General features: G+C 38.0%; 3 protein-coding genes across 3 annotated transcripts; 2 read left to right on the top strand and 1 right to left on the bottom strand.

The window, feature by feature from the left end:
* Positions 1–1,114: 1,114 nt before the first annotated feature.
* On the bottom strand, positions 1,115–4,618 carry LOC141823307 (tubulin beta-7 chain-like). The gene is made up of 3 exons (XM_074710573.1): positions 4,137–4,618; positions 2,134–2,403; positions 1,115–1,973 (listed from the first exon to the last, which is right to left on the bottom strand). The coding sequence occupies exons 1-3, from the start codon at positions 4,528–4,530 to the stop codon at positions 1,300–1,302; spliced, it is 1,338 nt and encodes a 445-aa protein (XP_074566674.1). The 5' UTR covers positions 4,531–4,618; the 3' UTR covers positions 1,115–1,299.
* Positions 4,619–5,255: 637 nt separating this feature from the next.
* On the top strand, positions 5,256–9,293 carry LOC141824011 (actin-depolymerizing factor 11-like). The gene is made up of 3 exons (XM_074711232.1): positions 5,256–5,342; positions 7,461–7,726; positions 8,087–9,293. Exons 1-3 carry the CDS (start codon positions 5,322–5,324, stop codon positions 8,535–8,537), a joined length of 738 nt encoding a protein of 245 aa, XP_074567333.1. The 5' UTR covers positions 5,256–5,321; the 3' UTR covers positions 8,538–9,293.
* Positions 9,294–9,831: 538 nt separating this feature from the next.
* LOC141825392 (uncharacterized) lies at positions 9,832–14,561 on the top strand. Its single transcript, XM_074712776.1, has 3 exons — positions 9,832–10,242; positions 10,448–10,471; positions 14,010–14,561. Exons 1-3 carry the CDS (start codon positions 10,023–10,025, stop codon positions 14,318–14,320), a joined length of 555 nt encoding a protein of 184 aa, XP_074568877.1. The 5' UTR covers positions 9,832–10,022; the 3' UTR covers positions 14,321–14,561.
* Positions 14,562–14,609: the final 48 nt, after the last annotated feature.

Below are 14,609 nucleotides of genomic sequence, written 5' to 3'. Positions count from 1 at the left end.
CATGATAGATAGCAGAATCTAGCAGGTTAAAACGACGTGTGGGCTCTAGAGACTCGGTATGGAGTGTTAAACACTCTCAAAAAATAGTTCCATTTTACCTCCCATGTTAATATAGCAGAATCTAGCAAGAATTAGAACCGCAAAATCAAAATTTTGGGCAACTCCTCATTAATACTCTCTCTCCCCGAGTGCATTGCTTCAACAGTCGAAATGCCTCCACAGTTGACCAACTACAATTTTTCTATTTATCTTTTCATATATCATTATAAGATTGACAGTATAGAATCATTAGGACGACGAATTTGAATGGTGGATAAAACTTTTGTGAATTTGTGCTACAATTCAACAGTACGAATGTGCTTTGTGACGAGGAGGGCCAAATTAAAGTGGTGTCTTGTTGGGAGGAGCAGTCGGGGTGGAGGATGGTCCACTGCTGAGTCTGGGTGGTGCTTTTGTTTGGTAATGGCAGAAGCTGCGACAGCGTTGTGGACTGGTTGTGGCTGTGGTGCTCGTTAGTTTTGTCCGTGCCATAGGATTTGTAGTGTTCTACTCCTCTCCACACTTCAATTTATTGTTCGATTGGGCAAAGGGACCAAGCAAAGTGTAAATGCTGAACTGATCTGGATTGGATGCATGACGTTTTTCCTATCAACTTTCGTTTTGGAACTCGATTAGTTTTAGATTCACGTTAATTAATGTGTGTTTGTTTATAGTGCGGATCCGAAGTGTTTAATTGGGACGTTGACCCCTGGAGTAAGTTGACTCAAAACATGTCGGCCTCACGTTGTAGAACTAATCACAGTGTTAATTAGTAACGGTTCTCGTGCTAACTTTTGCCAAAATATTTTGATGATTTAATTAACTAAATTTGAAATATATCATTATAATACGGGGAATGTTTCCCATTTCTACAACCTAAATCTGAAAATACTCTTTTTTTTTTCCGTTTTAATATTCTTATACGGTACCAAATAGTTAGAAAAATGCATGCAAATGAGGGAGATAAAGAATCCAGTTCGAACACAGAATTCCTTTGATGATTAGCTGCACAAGACCTATTTGATATCTGACAACCCACTAGTAGCATTTTTTATGTTTATAATCATAAACAGGATTATCACAGCCAAGTTTGTCTGATAATTTTATTCTAATTGTCGGATACATAAATAACAGATTTTATGATCAGGAATTGAAAATTCACAGCTTCCTTTGGCACATTATTGATAACATCAAACATAGATAGAAGAATTACCAAATCCTCACAACCCAACTAGAACAAACAGACGTACTTTTAGAGCTTCAGGAAGACTCAAACTCTCCTTCCTCTTGATCCTCTTCATACTCCTCAGCAGTTGCGTCTTGGTACTGTTGATATTCGGCAACCAAATCATTCATATTGCTTTCTGCCTCAGTGAATTCCATCTCATCCATTCCTTCACCAGTATACCAGTGAAGGAAGGCCTTCCTCCTAAACATAAGAGTGAACTGTTCGCTAACCCGCCTGAACATTTCCTGAATGGCAGTCGAATTCCCAATAAATGTTGATGCCATCTTCAGCCCTTTCGGCGGGATGTCACACACGCTAGATTTGACATTGTTTGGAATCCACTCTACAAAGTAGGAGGAATTTTTGTTTTGGACATTGAGGATCTGTTCGTCCACTTCCTTTGTGCTCATCTTTCCACGGAACACGGCTGAAGCAGTAAGATACCGGCCATGACGTGGATCAGCTGCGCACATCATGTTCTTAGCATCCCACATCTGCTGTGTCAGCTCTGGCACAGTCAGTGCACGGTACTGCTGTGATCCTCTTGAGGTCAAGGGTGCAAAGCCAACCATGAAGAAATGAAGCCGGGGAAAAGGGATCAAATTGACTGCGAGTTTTCTCAGGTCGGAGTTCAGCTGACCAGGGAATCTTAAACAGCATGTGACACCGCTCATGGTAGCAGAGATAAGGTGATTCAGGTCACCAACTGGCACATATAAACACCATAGAGAATATCAGAATGCAACCAAGAGAGGATGATAAAAAAGAACCATACAATTCACAAGTTGTTGCCAAAGAAATGGTATTGAAGAAAGTCAATCAAACTAGAGGAATACAATAACAGATACGAGTCTCAGTCAACTTACAACTAGGCGTGGTGAGCTTGAGCATGCGAAAGCAAATGTCATAAAGAGCTTCATTGTCAAGAACCATACTTTCATCAGCATTTTCAACAAGTTGATGTACTGAAAGAGTAGCATTGTATGGCTCTACCACTGTCTCTGAGACCTTTGGTGAAGGAAACACAGAAAAGGTGAGCATCATTCGATCTGGATATTCTTCCCGAACCTTTGAGATAAGAAGAGTGCCCATGCCAGATCCAGTACCGCCTCCCAAGGAATGGCATAGCTGGAATCCTGTGAAATCATTATGGTAATAAAAGTAGCAGGTGAATGAAATTCTATGTAGCAGGTTGATCATGCTTATAAAACTGGAAAAACTGAAAATCAAAATACAAATTGCAGCTCAACTTGCAATTTAAACATATTTAAAGCATGATCAACCTGCTACATAGAGTTTCCAGAAAAACCCTTGGTCATTGCCTAAACCCTAAACCCACCGGAGCACCCTCTATGGCCAGCAGCTAGCAACCCACTCACCGATGAGGGTTTCTGAAACAATTAGATTTAATTATTTTAAAAAAATTAAAATGTTGCATTATATACCTTAACCACTAAGCCAAATAGCTATTTAATCAAAATTTTGTTTATATAATTATATCGGGTTGAATAACTTAAATAATTTTTATTAGGTCCACACAACCAAAACACTATTTTGGGCAATTGGTTATTCATTGAATTCAAATTTTACTTATAGGCATAAAAGTATATTTGTAATGGCCATTATATTTTTAAATTGATTTATTTTTGTCATCAAGCTTCTAATAGCTCTAACACTATTAAGGACAATATGATACATATCCTTTATCACATCAATAGAATTAGTAGACAATCAATATCCATCTAAAAGGAAGAAAATAAGATATGTGAACCTATAGAACTCTATATCTACAAATTCAGAAACTTGCTTTCTTTAACGAAAGATGAAATAAATGGCTGCTAAATTTTGCTCACTAGAGAACCTACACAGTAAAACTTTGACAATTTTGTGCCATACCAAAATTGGTGCACAAATGTTACTTTTATCCTGTAGATCTCATAGCCAAAAGAAAGGGAATTCACAAAACAAGTCCAATGTAAACTAATTTCTCTCAATACTTCCAAATTTACTTTAGTAAGTGAGATCAAGAGAAGTATGAGCATTCTATGCTTGGGCTTAATTTTTTTGGCATGTCTAAGAACATGGAAAAGAAGTACTCCAGCACAACAACTATTTCCTTGAGAAGAAAATAAAACATATTAGCACATAGATCTGCAGAGGCTAACTCTACCTACAAAAAAAATGAGGAAAATGAGACACCAGAAAGTGCTCTTTGATACAACAACCACAGAAGAAAACTTCAAGAACCTCCGTTCAGAATACAGCCACAACTAATTGTCATGAATGCATAAATATTATTGTTTATCCTTTCAATTCCATACCGTCAGACACCTGGAACAGGAATTATCTTACAGAAAACAAACAAGAACAATCAAAGGTAGACATACATGGTTCTAAATTTGATATGTATGCATTACGATATATATTGTCCCTTCAATTGAATATACACTCTCCAAAAAATAATCATATTGGCTTCGAGATCTCAGATACTATACTTGATGACAGTATTGACACACAAAAAATAAGAACTAATTGCCAAAGTATAATAATTTTCAGCCAAGAAAACATGACAACAAGAAACAATGAATGGTATGACAGGGAACATAATTGTAGATGCAATTCGGAAAATTTTAATTTCAAAACTAAACTTCCATTTCAAGTTCTCTTTTTCAAGGGGAATTGGGCAGGTAAGAACTAATTGCGAAAGTATAATAATTTTCAGCAAGAAAACATGGCAACAAGAAACAATGAATAGCATGACAGGGAACACAATTGTCGATGCAATTCGGAAAATTTTAATTTCAAAAAACAAAACTCCATTTCAAGTTCTTTTTTTTCAAGGGGAATTGGGCAGGTAAGAACTACGGACCTTGCAAGCAATCGCACTTCTCGACCTCCGCCCGCACGACGTCGAGCACGGCGTCGACGAGCTCGGCGCCCTCGGTGTAGTGGCCCTTGGCCCAGTTGTTTCCGGCGCCTGATTGACCATAGATAAAGTTATCGGGGCGAAAGATCCGACCGAAGGGCCCGGCGCGAACGGAGTCCATGGTGCCAGGCTCGAGGTCAACCAAGACGGCCCGCGGCACATACCTCTGTCCAGTAGCCTCGTTGAAGTAGACGCTGACGCGCTCGATCTGTAGGTCAGAGTCGCCAGCGTACACCCCGGTGCTGTTGATGCCGTGTTCGTCGCAGATAACTTCCCAGAACTTGGACCCGATCTGGTTTCCGCACTGTCCCGCTTGGATATGGAGGATCTCCCTCATCTTCCTCCGGTGAAGGAAGCAGCACCGAGGAGGAGGAGGAGGAGGCTGACGAGTAGTCAGTTGGTGGAGCCGAGAAGCAAGCTTTTCTCCCACGCTAAATCCTGGACTTTCCGTTGAAATAAAAAAAATCGTGGAAACTCCAAATTGAGAAAAATGTTTATATTGGACCAGAATTTTTTTAGAAATGCATATAATATTATGAACAAATTTAATATTAATTAAAATCATATTAAATAAAAAACCACTAATATTATTAGACTTGGTTTATTTATATTCGCAAATAACGTCACATTAAATGAAGTTCGAATTGGAAATTAAAATTTATTAGTAAACCGTAAATTATTTATTTATTTTGCATAAAAGTGTCGAATAAATGGAATCTAGTGTGCCCACGTGCTCTTTCAAAAGCACACAACTCTAAAAAACCAAATCAATTAAAAAAGGAATAAAATCCTTAAAAGATCGGACGGTGGGCTGAGCCCCATCCTTACGTCACTGGACGGTGCCGAAAGCTGGTCAGCTTTGTCGCGTCCCGATCAAATCCAGTCGAAAAGGGTGGAGCCGCCGCGTCCTCCCTCGCATCACCGTCTATATTCCATCGAACGGCTCAAAACAGTAAGAACATGTGCGCACTGCTGTTCGATCTCCAGCGGATACAGAGAATTCCGCGAATCTTTTCTCTTTATTTTTCCTCCTCCCCTTTAATTTCATCCCTTCCGTACGTGCTTCCGTTCTGCCACTCCGTTTGCCTTCCTCTTTCTTCCTCGTCCACCTCAATCTTGTTTCTGCAAATGGCTTCCCTTCGATCGTACGTAAGTTGTATTCTCCTCTCATCGTTGTTCCTTTTCCTTTTGGAATTTTAGGTTTATTGACGAAATGATATCATTTCTTGCTTCATGTTGTCTTGCTATATTCCTGATGGGTCGTATTATTTTTTGTTTTACGATCATGGATTTTATCTAAGACGGCGGTCCTGCATGGCCAGGAATGCTCTGGCTCAGCCATCCAAATTGAGGAAGAAGAAAAGGCCTGCAAAAGCGGCTTCAATCATATAGGATAATTGGAGGGAACGTCACATCATCGTGATAGGGAAGGGCTTCATCATCCATACTTAGTATGGTAGGAGATCGTGTTGTGTTAATAATGTGTTAGGTTACCTGCAGAATTGTTCTGCATGTCATTCAAGTGACTGTCAGACAGGATGAATGAGGAGGGTCATGTTGACGGAGAGGAGCTACTTGGACCAGAGTGCCGGTCGGATATGGAGCCAGTCGGACGTGTTATTTCCATCTGGACTGGACCTTGACTTTCTTGACCATGGTACATCAACCCACCCATAACAGTTGTAGGTCGAGTATGTTGTTGGGGTGATCATGTTTACATCTTATCAGATGTGATATTACGGAGTTCTATCTTCTATATGAATTATTGTTCTCCCAGCGATTGGTTTGTTTGTGCTGTTTTGTGTGAATTTTGTTTAACCATGCGAATCATGACATTACTAGTCTCTGATGCCTGATACATAAGCAATGATATTTAGTGTATTTCCTTGAATGTTTTGCTGATAGTTTAGATTGATTTTAGTATAAAAGTTTCACCTTATTTCTTTGCAAGCGATAGGTTCTTAAAGTTTCACTAGAGCAAGGTCTTTTCCAATTAAGTCTTCAATATACTCAGATCGTGTTTCACATACTATGTCTACCTGCAACCATTTCTTCAAATTCTTTTAAATGGAAGACTTATGAAGTGTCCAGATAATCTTGATATTTATTTGGCTGATTCCCCTCTGCAAGGCTATGGTCATTCTTCATGTAGAATCTTCTTGGTCAAAAACCTTGCTACTGTGGAATGTGATCACTTGAACATAACTAGTCTGTTTTTACAAAATTTAGTTTGGACTTGATTGCTATATATAAGTTATAGTAGCTGGTAAGTGCTAAAAGTTCTTGGTGCTTTGGCTTGAACCAAATGCAATAAATAACACTTTGTGTTATTAGTAAAATAAAGTGATCTTGAAGATTATTGTCTTTTCATATCTATGGGATAATAGGAAACTCCTCAAATCATTCAAGAGCTACCATTTAGCTCTTATTAGTCATACCTTTCTCTCTTTGCCAAGAATCCTAGGATCTTGGAATTTACTTATTTCTCTTATAATTACAATTGTGGATATTGTGGTCACCCATAGGCATTGTGAGTTATTTTTCATTATCATTAGTACTAATCGAGTAATTGTAACTGTTGCAAACTTTTGCCCCTTTCCCTATTTGTGTTGGGCTCCATGTTTTAGCTTTTGGCTGTTTCATATTTATTTGTTATACTGATTGGACATAGTTATGATACACTAGTAGATGATTTGGAGGGAACTTTAATTGACATGTTCATCAATGAGGATCAAGGTCCATAAAGATTTTGGCGTGGGTGTCTTTCTATGATCTCCTAGAATAGCTGGTACCTGGTTTTGGTTGTTGATTACCAGTAAGTAGTTAATTACATAAGGCTTTGTGATTCTCATGCAACAATGAGAGTCTAAGCAAATCTTCATAAAAGTTTTTAGTTACTCGTGCTGCTAATCTTGAAGTTTTTAATGCACCTTTTGGATGTTCAAGGTCTTTTTGTGCTCTTTTTGCACACCTGATTCTGAAAGAATTTTTATGAAGTTGTTGGTAAATCTAGATGATTCTACACCCTTTGCCAGCCATCTATGTAGTCCTGGTATGGTGTTTGGCATATGCCTGAATCAAACAACGCCTCTCTTTTATCTCGTCTCTGTAGTTGAGAATGGTTGTACTTTCTATCATGCATCTTCTAATCTCTTTGGCGTACATAATCAAATAATTTATGTATCAAACTATTCTCTGGTTGTTCTCTCATTATTTTTAAAACTTCTGTACCCTTTGTTCCATGTCTAACTATCATTCGACTTTTAGTCAAATGCATCTTCTGGAATGGGTGTTGCTGAGGATTGCAAAGAAATGTTCCGAGAACTTCAGTGGAAGAAGAGTCATCGTTATGTGATTTTCAAAATAGATGAGAAGCAAAAGCAGGTTGTTGTGGAGAAGACTGGAAAAGTTACTGAAAGTTATGATGATTTCACGGCATCTCTTCCAGAGAATGATTGTCGTTATGCTATCTATGACTTCGACTTTGTCACTGAAGAGAATTGTCAGAAAAGCAAAATATTCTTCATTGCTTGGTAAGTCTTTTTTTATATATAAAATATTTCTTATATGGTTGATCTTTTCTCATGTTTGAAATACATGTACATATATTTTAAGCTATGAAATGAATCCAGAATGCTCGAAATGGATGCATGTGATTAGGATCTTCCTCTTGTTGTCATTTCTGAGTGGAACTAAAATTCAAGCTAAATACTAAATGGTTAATCTGATCTATCTCAAATGTGTCATTTTGCAGCGTTTTTGTCCATCAATAACTGGAGCCCTGCTCTAGAAGTCGCTTCATCTCCGCATATTTTCTCTGCATACTTCTTTTCAACGTCTTTGAATTCAATTAAAGGGTATAACTATGCTCTTGTTGCTTCTCCGAACATCAGGTCCCCTTCCGAGTCTCGAATCCGAGCTAAGATGTTGTATGCTACCTCAAAGGATTGGTTCAGGCGAGAACTTGATGGTGTTCACTACGAGCTTCAGGCTAAAGCTACTGAGCAAATAGAGTCCCCTGCCGTTGGGTTCGCAAAACCTAGCGAATACCAAGGCCCATCTTCTGGAAATTCTGCCATCATTAAGCAGAATAATACGCAGCTGCAACTACTGGCCCAAATAGCAGAGTCACTCAAAGATATCCAAGCGGATCTTAAAACCATCATTGAGCAAACTAAAGAAGGTAAGATAGTAACTCCTTTACCTGACTCATTGATTGAAAAGTTGCAGAATCTGCCTCTAGGGCAATCAGAAAAGCCTAGAGAAGGAAGAGGAAAGATCAAAGTCTTTAAAGACCCATATAAAATGCTGAAGGAGCTGGAACAGGAGAAGCTTAAAAACTAATGGCAGCCAGAACTGCTTCTCAAACTATACAACACTCAGCTCCTACCCCCTTGTTTGAAGATCAGATTAGAGAATACCGGAGGAATCGAAGACGCATATACAACGCCCGACGAGCAACCAGAAGGTTGGGCACGAGGCTCCTTGGCGGATCCATCCCACAGCACACACTTAATTGATCCCCAAGAACAACTCAAACTGTCCATGCAGGACAGGGCTGTAGTAGTTCCGGCGGAAGTTCTCTACCATTCTAGGAGAGACGATGAACACCACCGGGTCTACATGCATAGGGAAGTCATTCTGGTTACAGATGGTAACCAGCAAGACCGAATGTTTATACAATAAGAGAGCTACAATCAACTCCAAAGGAGTCGAATGCAGTACATACATTTTGGAGTATTACAGGTACGCATCCAAATTCTTCATCGACAAGAAGAAGGCACTATGGCCTTAATAGTGTTTCGAGACAACCGCTGGGTGAGATCAGCCAATCCTGACCAATATGGAAGTTGACTTAGCCCGAGGAGGGCAGCTTGTGTATGTTAAATCCAACAGAACTCGACCTCAAGATTCTGAGAGAACGAGCCCATTAATTTCAGGATGTTATCCATTTATGAACTGCATTGAAGGCGTTGTTTTAAGTATTCATTTCATCGGGAGGATGTCCTTCGAGGTCTCAAGTTTCCAGTGATCACTGGGTTATGCCACTGGGATTTATATATTAATCAAGCTTCAACGGAAACGTGTATCGATAAATGGTTGAAGTTGGGCCGTTAAGGGCGATAAATGGTTGAAGCAAGAGCATGGAAACCAGTTTGAACCAAATACGAAGAGTAAATAAAAAAATGTACTAATTAAATGGATCTAATAACAAATTCAATAAAATGGATTGAAGGCACTAATATTTTTCCATTGTAAAACATTATTTTTTATTTATTATAATATCTTTTAATAAAATAAAAATATGAAACTGAAATATATATATATATATATCTATTTTGCTTTCCAATGAACCAAATTCACATTTTTCCCTTTTCTTTCTTTATTAATTTTGTTTTTCTTTAATACTATTATTTTATTTACTAAAAGTAGCAGAAAATTAGATCCTCTACCATTCATTCACTTCTGCTAAACATCTGTAGAAATGGGCATTCCATTTTCGTATTTATTCTCATAATTTTAGTATTTCGTCTGGTTCCAAATGTGGGTCCCACAGTCACGTGGCTGGGATCCTATCGCTTGTTTTGATGGAAACGGTTCGGCGGCCTCCCACTCGTTCCTCAAGAAAACTCAATCTGATACTTTCGTCGCCACTCACTGATCGCACAAACCGCGTTTGGCGCTGCCGCAGTAACTGCTGCCTGCCGACGCCGACAGCCCACTTCCCCAATTCTGGCGCCGCCGGTGCCCTACTCTTCTCCCCCTCCGTTTTCTTTCTTCTTCTTTTGGCTTTTCTCCTCTGGTTCTGTCTCCACATAGAGTTCGCAAATGGCCGGGGGCGTTCTCCTCGGCGGCGGCATCGGCGGCGACGGAATCAACCCGAACCTGGTGAGAATCGTCCTGGTTGTGATGGCCCTCGGCCTCGCCGGGTACATCGTCGGCCCTCCGCTCTACTGGCACGTCGCCGAAGCCCTCGGCAACTCCTCTGCCTGCCCTCTTTGCGCCGCTTGCGATTGTTCCGCTCAGCCCCTCCTCTCCCTTCCTGAAGGTTCTCCCTCACCCTTCCACATTTTCGTTATCTTTCATCCAGTCGTCGATCAGATCTGACGACGATCTGGCGCATCTTCTCTCTTGGATCTTAGGATCTCTTTCTCTCTCTCTCTCTTTTTTGGTTTCGAGATCTATTAGTGAGTTGATCATAATTATAGATTTCTTGTGCTCGAAAGTTCTGAATTATATTTTCTGTTTTGCAGAGTTGATCAATGTGTCCTCCACAGGTTAGTCACATGTTTTTTATCCCTAATCTTTAATTGTGTTTTAAATTTACATTTATATCGAGTCGATGAAATAAATGAGATTTTTTTAGTCCGAGCATTATCTGATTAATTACTTTGGGAGCCTGATTTTAATAATTGCTAAATCGGTGAGCTTCATAAATTTGGTTAGCTTATGATTAAAATGACGACTGTTAAAGTGTCGAGTGCTTTATTTACTATTTCTTTTTTGGAGCCAAATAAACGGCAAGATAGATGCATCATGGTGAATATCTGATCCTGAATTATTGAATATGTTTCTAACTATAATCTAGTATCTTCAGCTGCAACCATTCTTGTTCCTTGGAAGTGATTGCATTGAAAGAGTTACAAATTTTCAATCACTTTGGATTTTGCTTGTTATACATCCATACTAGCGTATATACATGTTATGTGAATTACCTAAAACGTTGATCCTTATTAACATTTTCCACTCCTTTTCGTTAAAATTTGTCAAATGTTTCTGAAAATAGTCTCAAAAATGAAGATAATAACTGATTGGCTTAAAGTTATGGAGTTGATTGTGTACATGCATAGTATATCCTATATTCATGGCGATGATGATATCAAGTCTAATATTCATAAATTCCTGAAAGCGCTGTATTCAAGTCCATCTTAAGGGTATTTCTAGTATCTTCTGTCCTGTCTGAACCTGTCCAAACCAACAGCTGTAATATCTGGTTAAGAGGGTCAAATACCCAACAAAAACCAACTCTGAGTAATATCTAACAGGAAAATGCTTGTTTATGTTATAGCTGCAAACTACATGTAAGTAAGAGAGAGATAACAAGCAGGAGATCTGCAAACCATCAACATTTCAGTATAGTTCTACCTAACCTCTAAGCAGAGAAGTTTTCCAGTATCCTATGTCATGAACTGACTCAATGGTAGCATTGGAATTACTCTTTCAACTGACGTTCAATGGTAGCATGGGAATTTATCTTTCAACTGATGTCCAATGTTAGTTATATGGAAAAGGAAAATATAGTTGATCACATCGCATGTTCCTCAGTATATTACAAGACTGAGAAGGAAAAAAATGCTGCAGCTGATCTTACATTTTTAAATGAAGAGATGGAAGAACTGTGAGATTGGGGAGTAGAAATGATGCAATATCACCAATGTGGAACTAGAAGGCTCCAAAGCTAGTTGAAGGTTAGTCACTTCCGGTAGTCATTTCAAAGTGTAGAAGGCTAGTCAGTTTGTGTGTCATCAATGACGCTGTTGTTGGTGATGCCACAATTTCAATCCCGTGCTTGTCTGAGTCAGAAATAATCAGCTATAGCACAAGCAACTTGAACATATAAGTGAGGGCGGGTTCACCAAGTTGTGTAGACTGAGTAGACTGGTCTCCCATGTAGAAATCTTATAGCCAAATTGGAACTCTATGAAGTTTGCCACCTAATGAATCAGTCTCATTCAGCTATTATTTAAAGACACTTGAATAGGTAGCACTTGGTAAGTAATAGTTTTTTGTTTCTTTGCATAGGCTCATGTGAACTGATGAAAATTAGAGTCAAGATCTAACAAAAATTTGGTGTCAAGGGCAACATCCATTTTAGCATCCATCATTAAATATGCTAATTCTCTTATGTCATGTATAACATAGTATTGCATACATGTTACCCTGTAGATATCTCAGTGTCACGCTTAGAAAAAGATATGATTCAAAATTGTATATAACATTAGCTTTAATGAGGCTTAACAGTTTTGATTCTTGTGCTTATTTTGTCATTATATGTTTAATTGTATTTGTAGCCTACTTCTAGTGATTTTCTCCTCGTCTTGGACTTTCCGTGTATATATGTATTTGCATTTGGTTTATGTTGTTGTGGGTTGTTGTTTTGCCATAGGTTAGATCATATAGTTACAATGGCAACACACAAAACATGAGCTGGTGTCCAAGTCAAGAGACCGTGCCATTTCATGTATCTAAGTTCATGTGATAGTATATACAACAATTTTATGACTAATAATCACAAAAAGTTGCGCAAGGCTTTAAAATTACTCTAACAAGAACTAAATATATGACTGTATTTTCTGATAAATCAGAACTACCTCCTTGAGTAGTTGAATAGACAATTTAAAATTTTCTTTCAATCGCAACCCTTAAATCAAATGGTAGATCCAAGTGCGCATGTGTATAAAAATATGCAGTGAAAAGATGATCAATTTACTGACAATTAGAAGAATAAGTAATTGACAATGATAAAATAACTTTCAAAGATAAAATAAATTAACTTACAAAGATAAAATAAATTAACTTGCAACAATAAAATAAATTAACTTGTGAAAATAAAATGAATTAACTTGCAATAATATAATAGAGTGAGATGTGATGACAAAATAAATTAATTTGCAATGAGAAAATAGAGTGAGATGCTATGAGAAAATGTAATAAATGCAATGAGAAAATTAATTAAAGTGCAACTAGAAAATTAAAGAACAATAATTAAGTACAATTAGAAAATAATTAAATTGCAATGAGAAAGATAGATAAATTGCAATAAGAAAAGTAATTAAGTTGCGATGAAAAGAGTAATTAAATTGTAATGAGAAAAATAATTAAATTGCAGAAAAGAATAATTATATTGCAATAAGAAAATAATTAATCTTGTTATAGATTTGAATATCACCTGTTATATTGTCTTGCATAGATTCATATACTCAATCCCAAATTATTGGGACAAATATGGCTTGATGAGGAGGGGGATGATAACAAACATTGCCCAAGGTTATTCGTTATTACTACATATGTGGCTTTTTCAATGGTAGGCACAATGACTATGTTTCTGCAATTTAGCATTCTTGTTTCATCCATATCATATATTACCACGTCGTCTCAGTTTATTTACAGTTGATTATTTGATAGAGATGACAATGAAATGGCAGACAAACCTTCAGCTTATTTTATGTAAAACAGTCTTTTCTGGTTCCATTATAATCATTGCTCTGCAACTTGGGCTCTATATGGTTCTTGCCATTACACTGGTGATCAATGTGTGTCAAACTCTTAGCTTCGATTAGGTTTGACTATTGATCACTGAAAACGTGGTGCTGAATAGCTAGGATTTCCTCAATCTACATCATATGTTATCTCTTCTTGCTTTGATGCTTTAGTAAAATAAATTCTGCACTAGCTGAATAAGATGATTTCGCATTTTAACTACAGAGTATGCAGTTCATTCAATGATTCTACTCTTTTAAGAGGATCCGAGAATTAAGCATATGCATCTGATAAAATATAAATAAAAAATTATTGCTGGTTATTTCATGCGCTGTATGAACATATTTAGCAAGGTTTTTAGGCGGTAGTTTGACTACCCTCTCTGGTTGTGCCTGTAACAATAAAGTCAGAGTCAAATGCTATCAGGTGCACGTGTTGGTACTTGTTATATGTTCGCTTTCATCCTGTTTGCCGCTGCATCTTTGTTCAGTTATAGTTTTGATTGCCCGTTTCTTCACTCAATCCTTTATAGCTTTTGACGTTCCTTTGGTGCAGATTGTGCAAAACCTGACCCAGAGGTCAGTGAAGAAATGGATAAGAATTTCATAGATCTTCTGGCTGAAGAATTGAAGTTGAAAAATGAACATGCAACTGAAGCTCAACATCGTGCCGATGTTACATTGCTCGAGGCAAAGAAGTTGGCATCACAATATCAAAAGGAAGCCGACAAATGCAGTTCAGGGATGGATACTTGTGAAGAGGCCCGAGAGAGAGCTGAGGCAGCACTATTACAACAAAAGAAACTAACAGCGCTGTGGGAGCAGAGAGCTCGGCAGCGGGGATGGAGGAATGCTCGTTCTTACTGATGAATACTATGATCCATCTCCTGGTGCAATGACTTAACCCAGTCCTAGAATCTGATGTGCTTGCTTGCTGCCTCCTAAGCGATCTCCCAATTTGTCCAAACTATATTTTCTCCTAAAAAGGAAGTGCACTAATGAAAAATTGATTACATATTTATTATAATGAGTTAACCCACATATATGCAAGATAATACCCCACCTCGATCCACATTGTTTACCCTTGTATGACGCTTTTTTGTGTCCTTATGTTGTCTACAAAAATTGAAACCCCCTAATTAGAGGCATGAAAGAT

Source organism: Curcuma longa, chromosome 3, assembly GCF_044706935.1.
Source record: "Curcuma longa cultivar G26 ecotype Majalengka, Jawa Barat chromosome 3, ITB_CL_G26_1.1, whole genome shotgun sequence".
In the NCBI taxonomy this organism is placed as follows: domain Eukaryota; kingdom Viridiplantae; phylum Streptophyta; class Magnoliopsida; order Zingiberales; family Zingiberaceae; genus Curcuma; species Curcuma longa.
This window is presented reverse-complemented; position numbering and strand designations above follow the sequence as displayed.

Bases quoted from the DNA above. Each gene is read 5' to 3' on its own strand.
- LOC141823307 (XM_074710573.1), bottom strand. From the start codon at position 4,530: ATGAGGGAGATCCTCCATATCCAAGCGGGACAGTGCGGAAACCAGATC. The intron at 2,404-4,136 runs GTCCGTAGTTCT...ATGATTTCACAG, and splicing joins GAAGTGCGATTGCTTGCAAG to GATTCCAGCTATGCCATTCC. The intron at 1,974-2,133 runs GTAAGTTGACTG...TATATGTGCCAG, and splicing joins CAAGCTCACCACGCCTAGTT to TTGGTGACCTGAATCACCTT.
- LOC141825392 (XM_074712776.1), top strand. From the start codon at position 10,023: ATGGCCGGGGGCGTTCTCCTCGGCGGCGGCATCGGCGGCGACGGAATC. The intron at 10,243-10,447 runs GTTCTCCCTCAC...TCTGTTTTGCAG, and splicing joins CCTCCTCTCCCTTCCTGAAG to AGTTGATCAATGTGTCCTCC. The intron at 10,472-14,009 runs GTTAGTCACATG...CCTTTGGTGCAG, and splicing joins GATCAATGTGTCCTCCACAG to ATTGTGCAAAACCTGACCCA.
- LOC141824011 (XM_074711232.1), top strand. From the start codon at position 5,322: ATGGCTTCCCTTCGATCGTAC. The intron at 5,343-7,460 runs GTAAGTTGTATT...TTCGACTTTTAG, and splicing joins TGGCTTCCCTTCGATCGTAC to TCAAATGCATCTTCTGGAAT. The intron at 7,727-8,086 runs GTAAGTCTTTTT...TCCGAACATCAG, and splicing joins AAAATATTCTTCATTGCTTG to GTCCCCTTCCGAGTCTCGAA.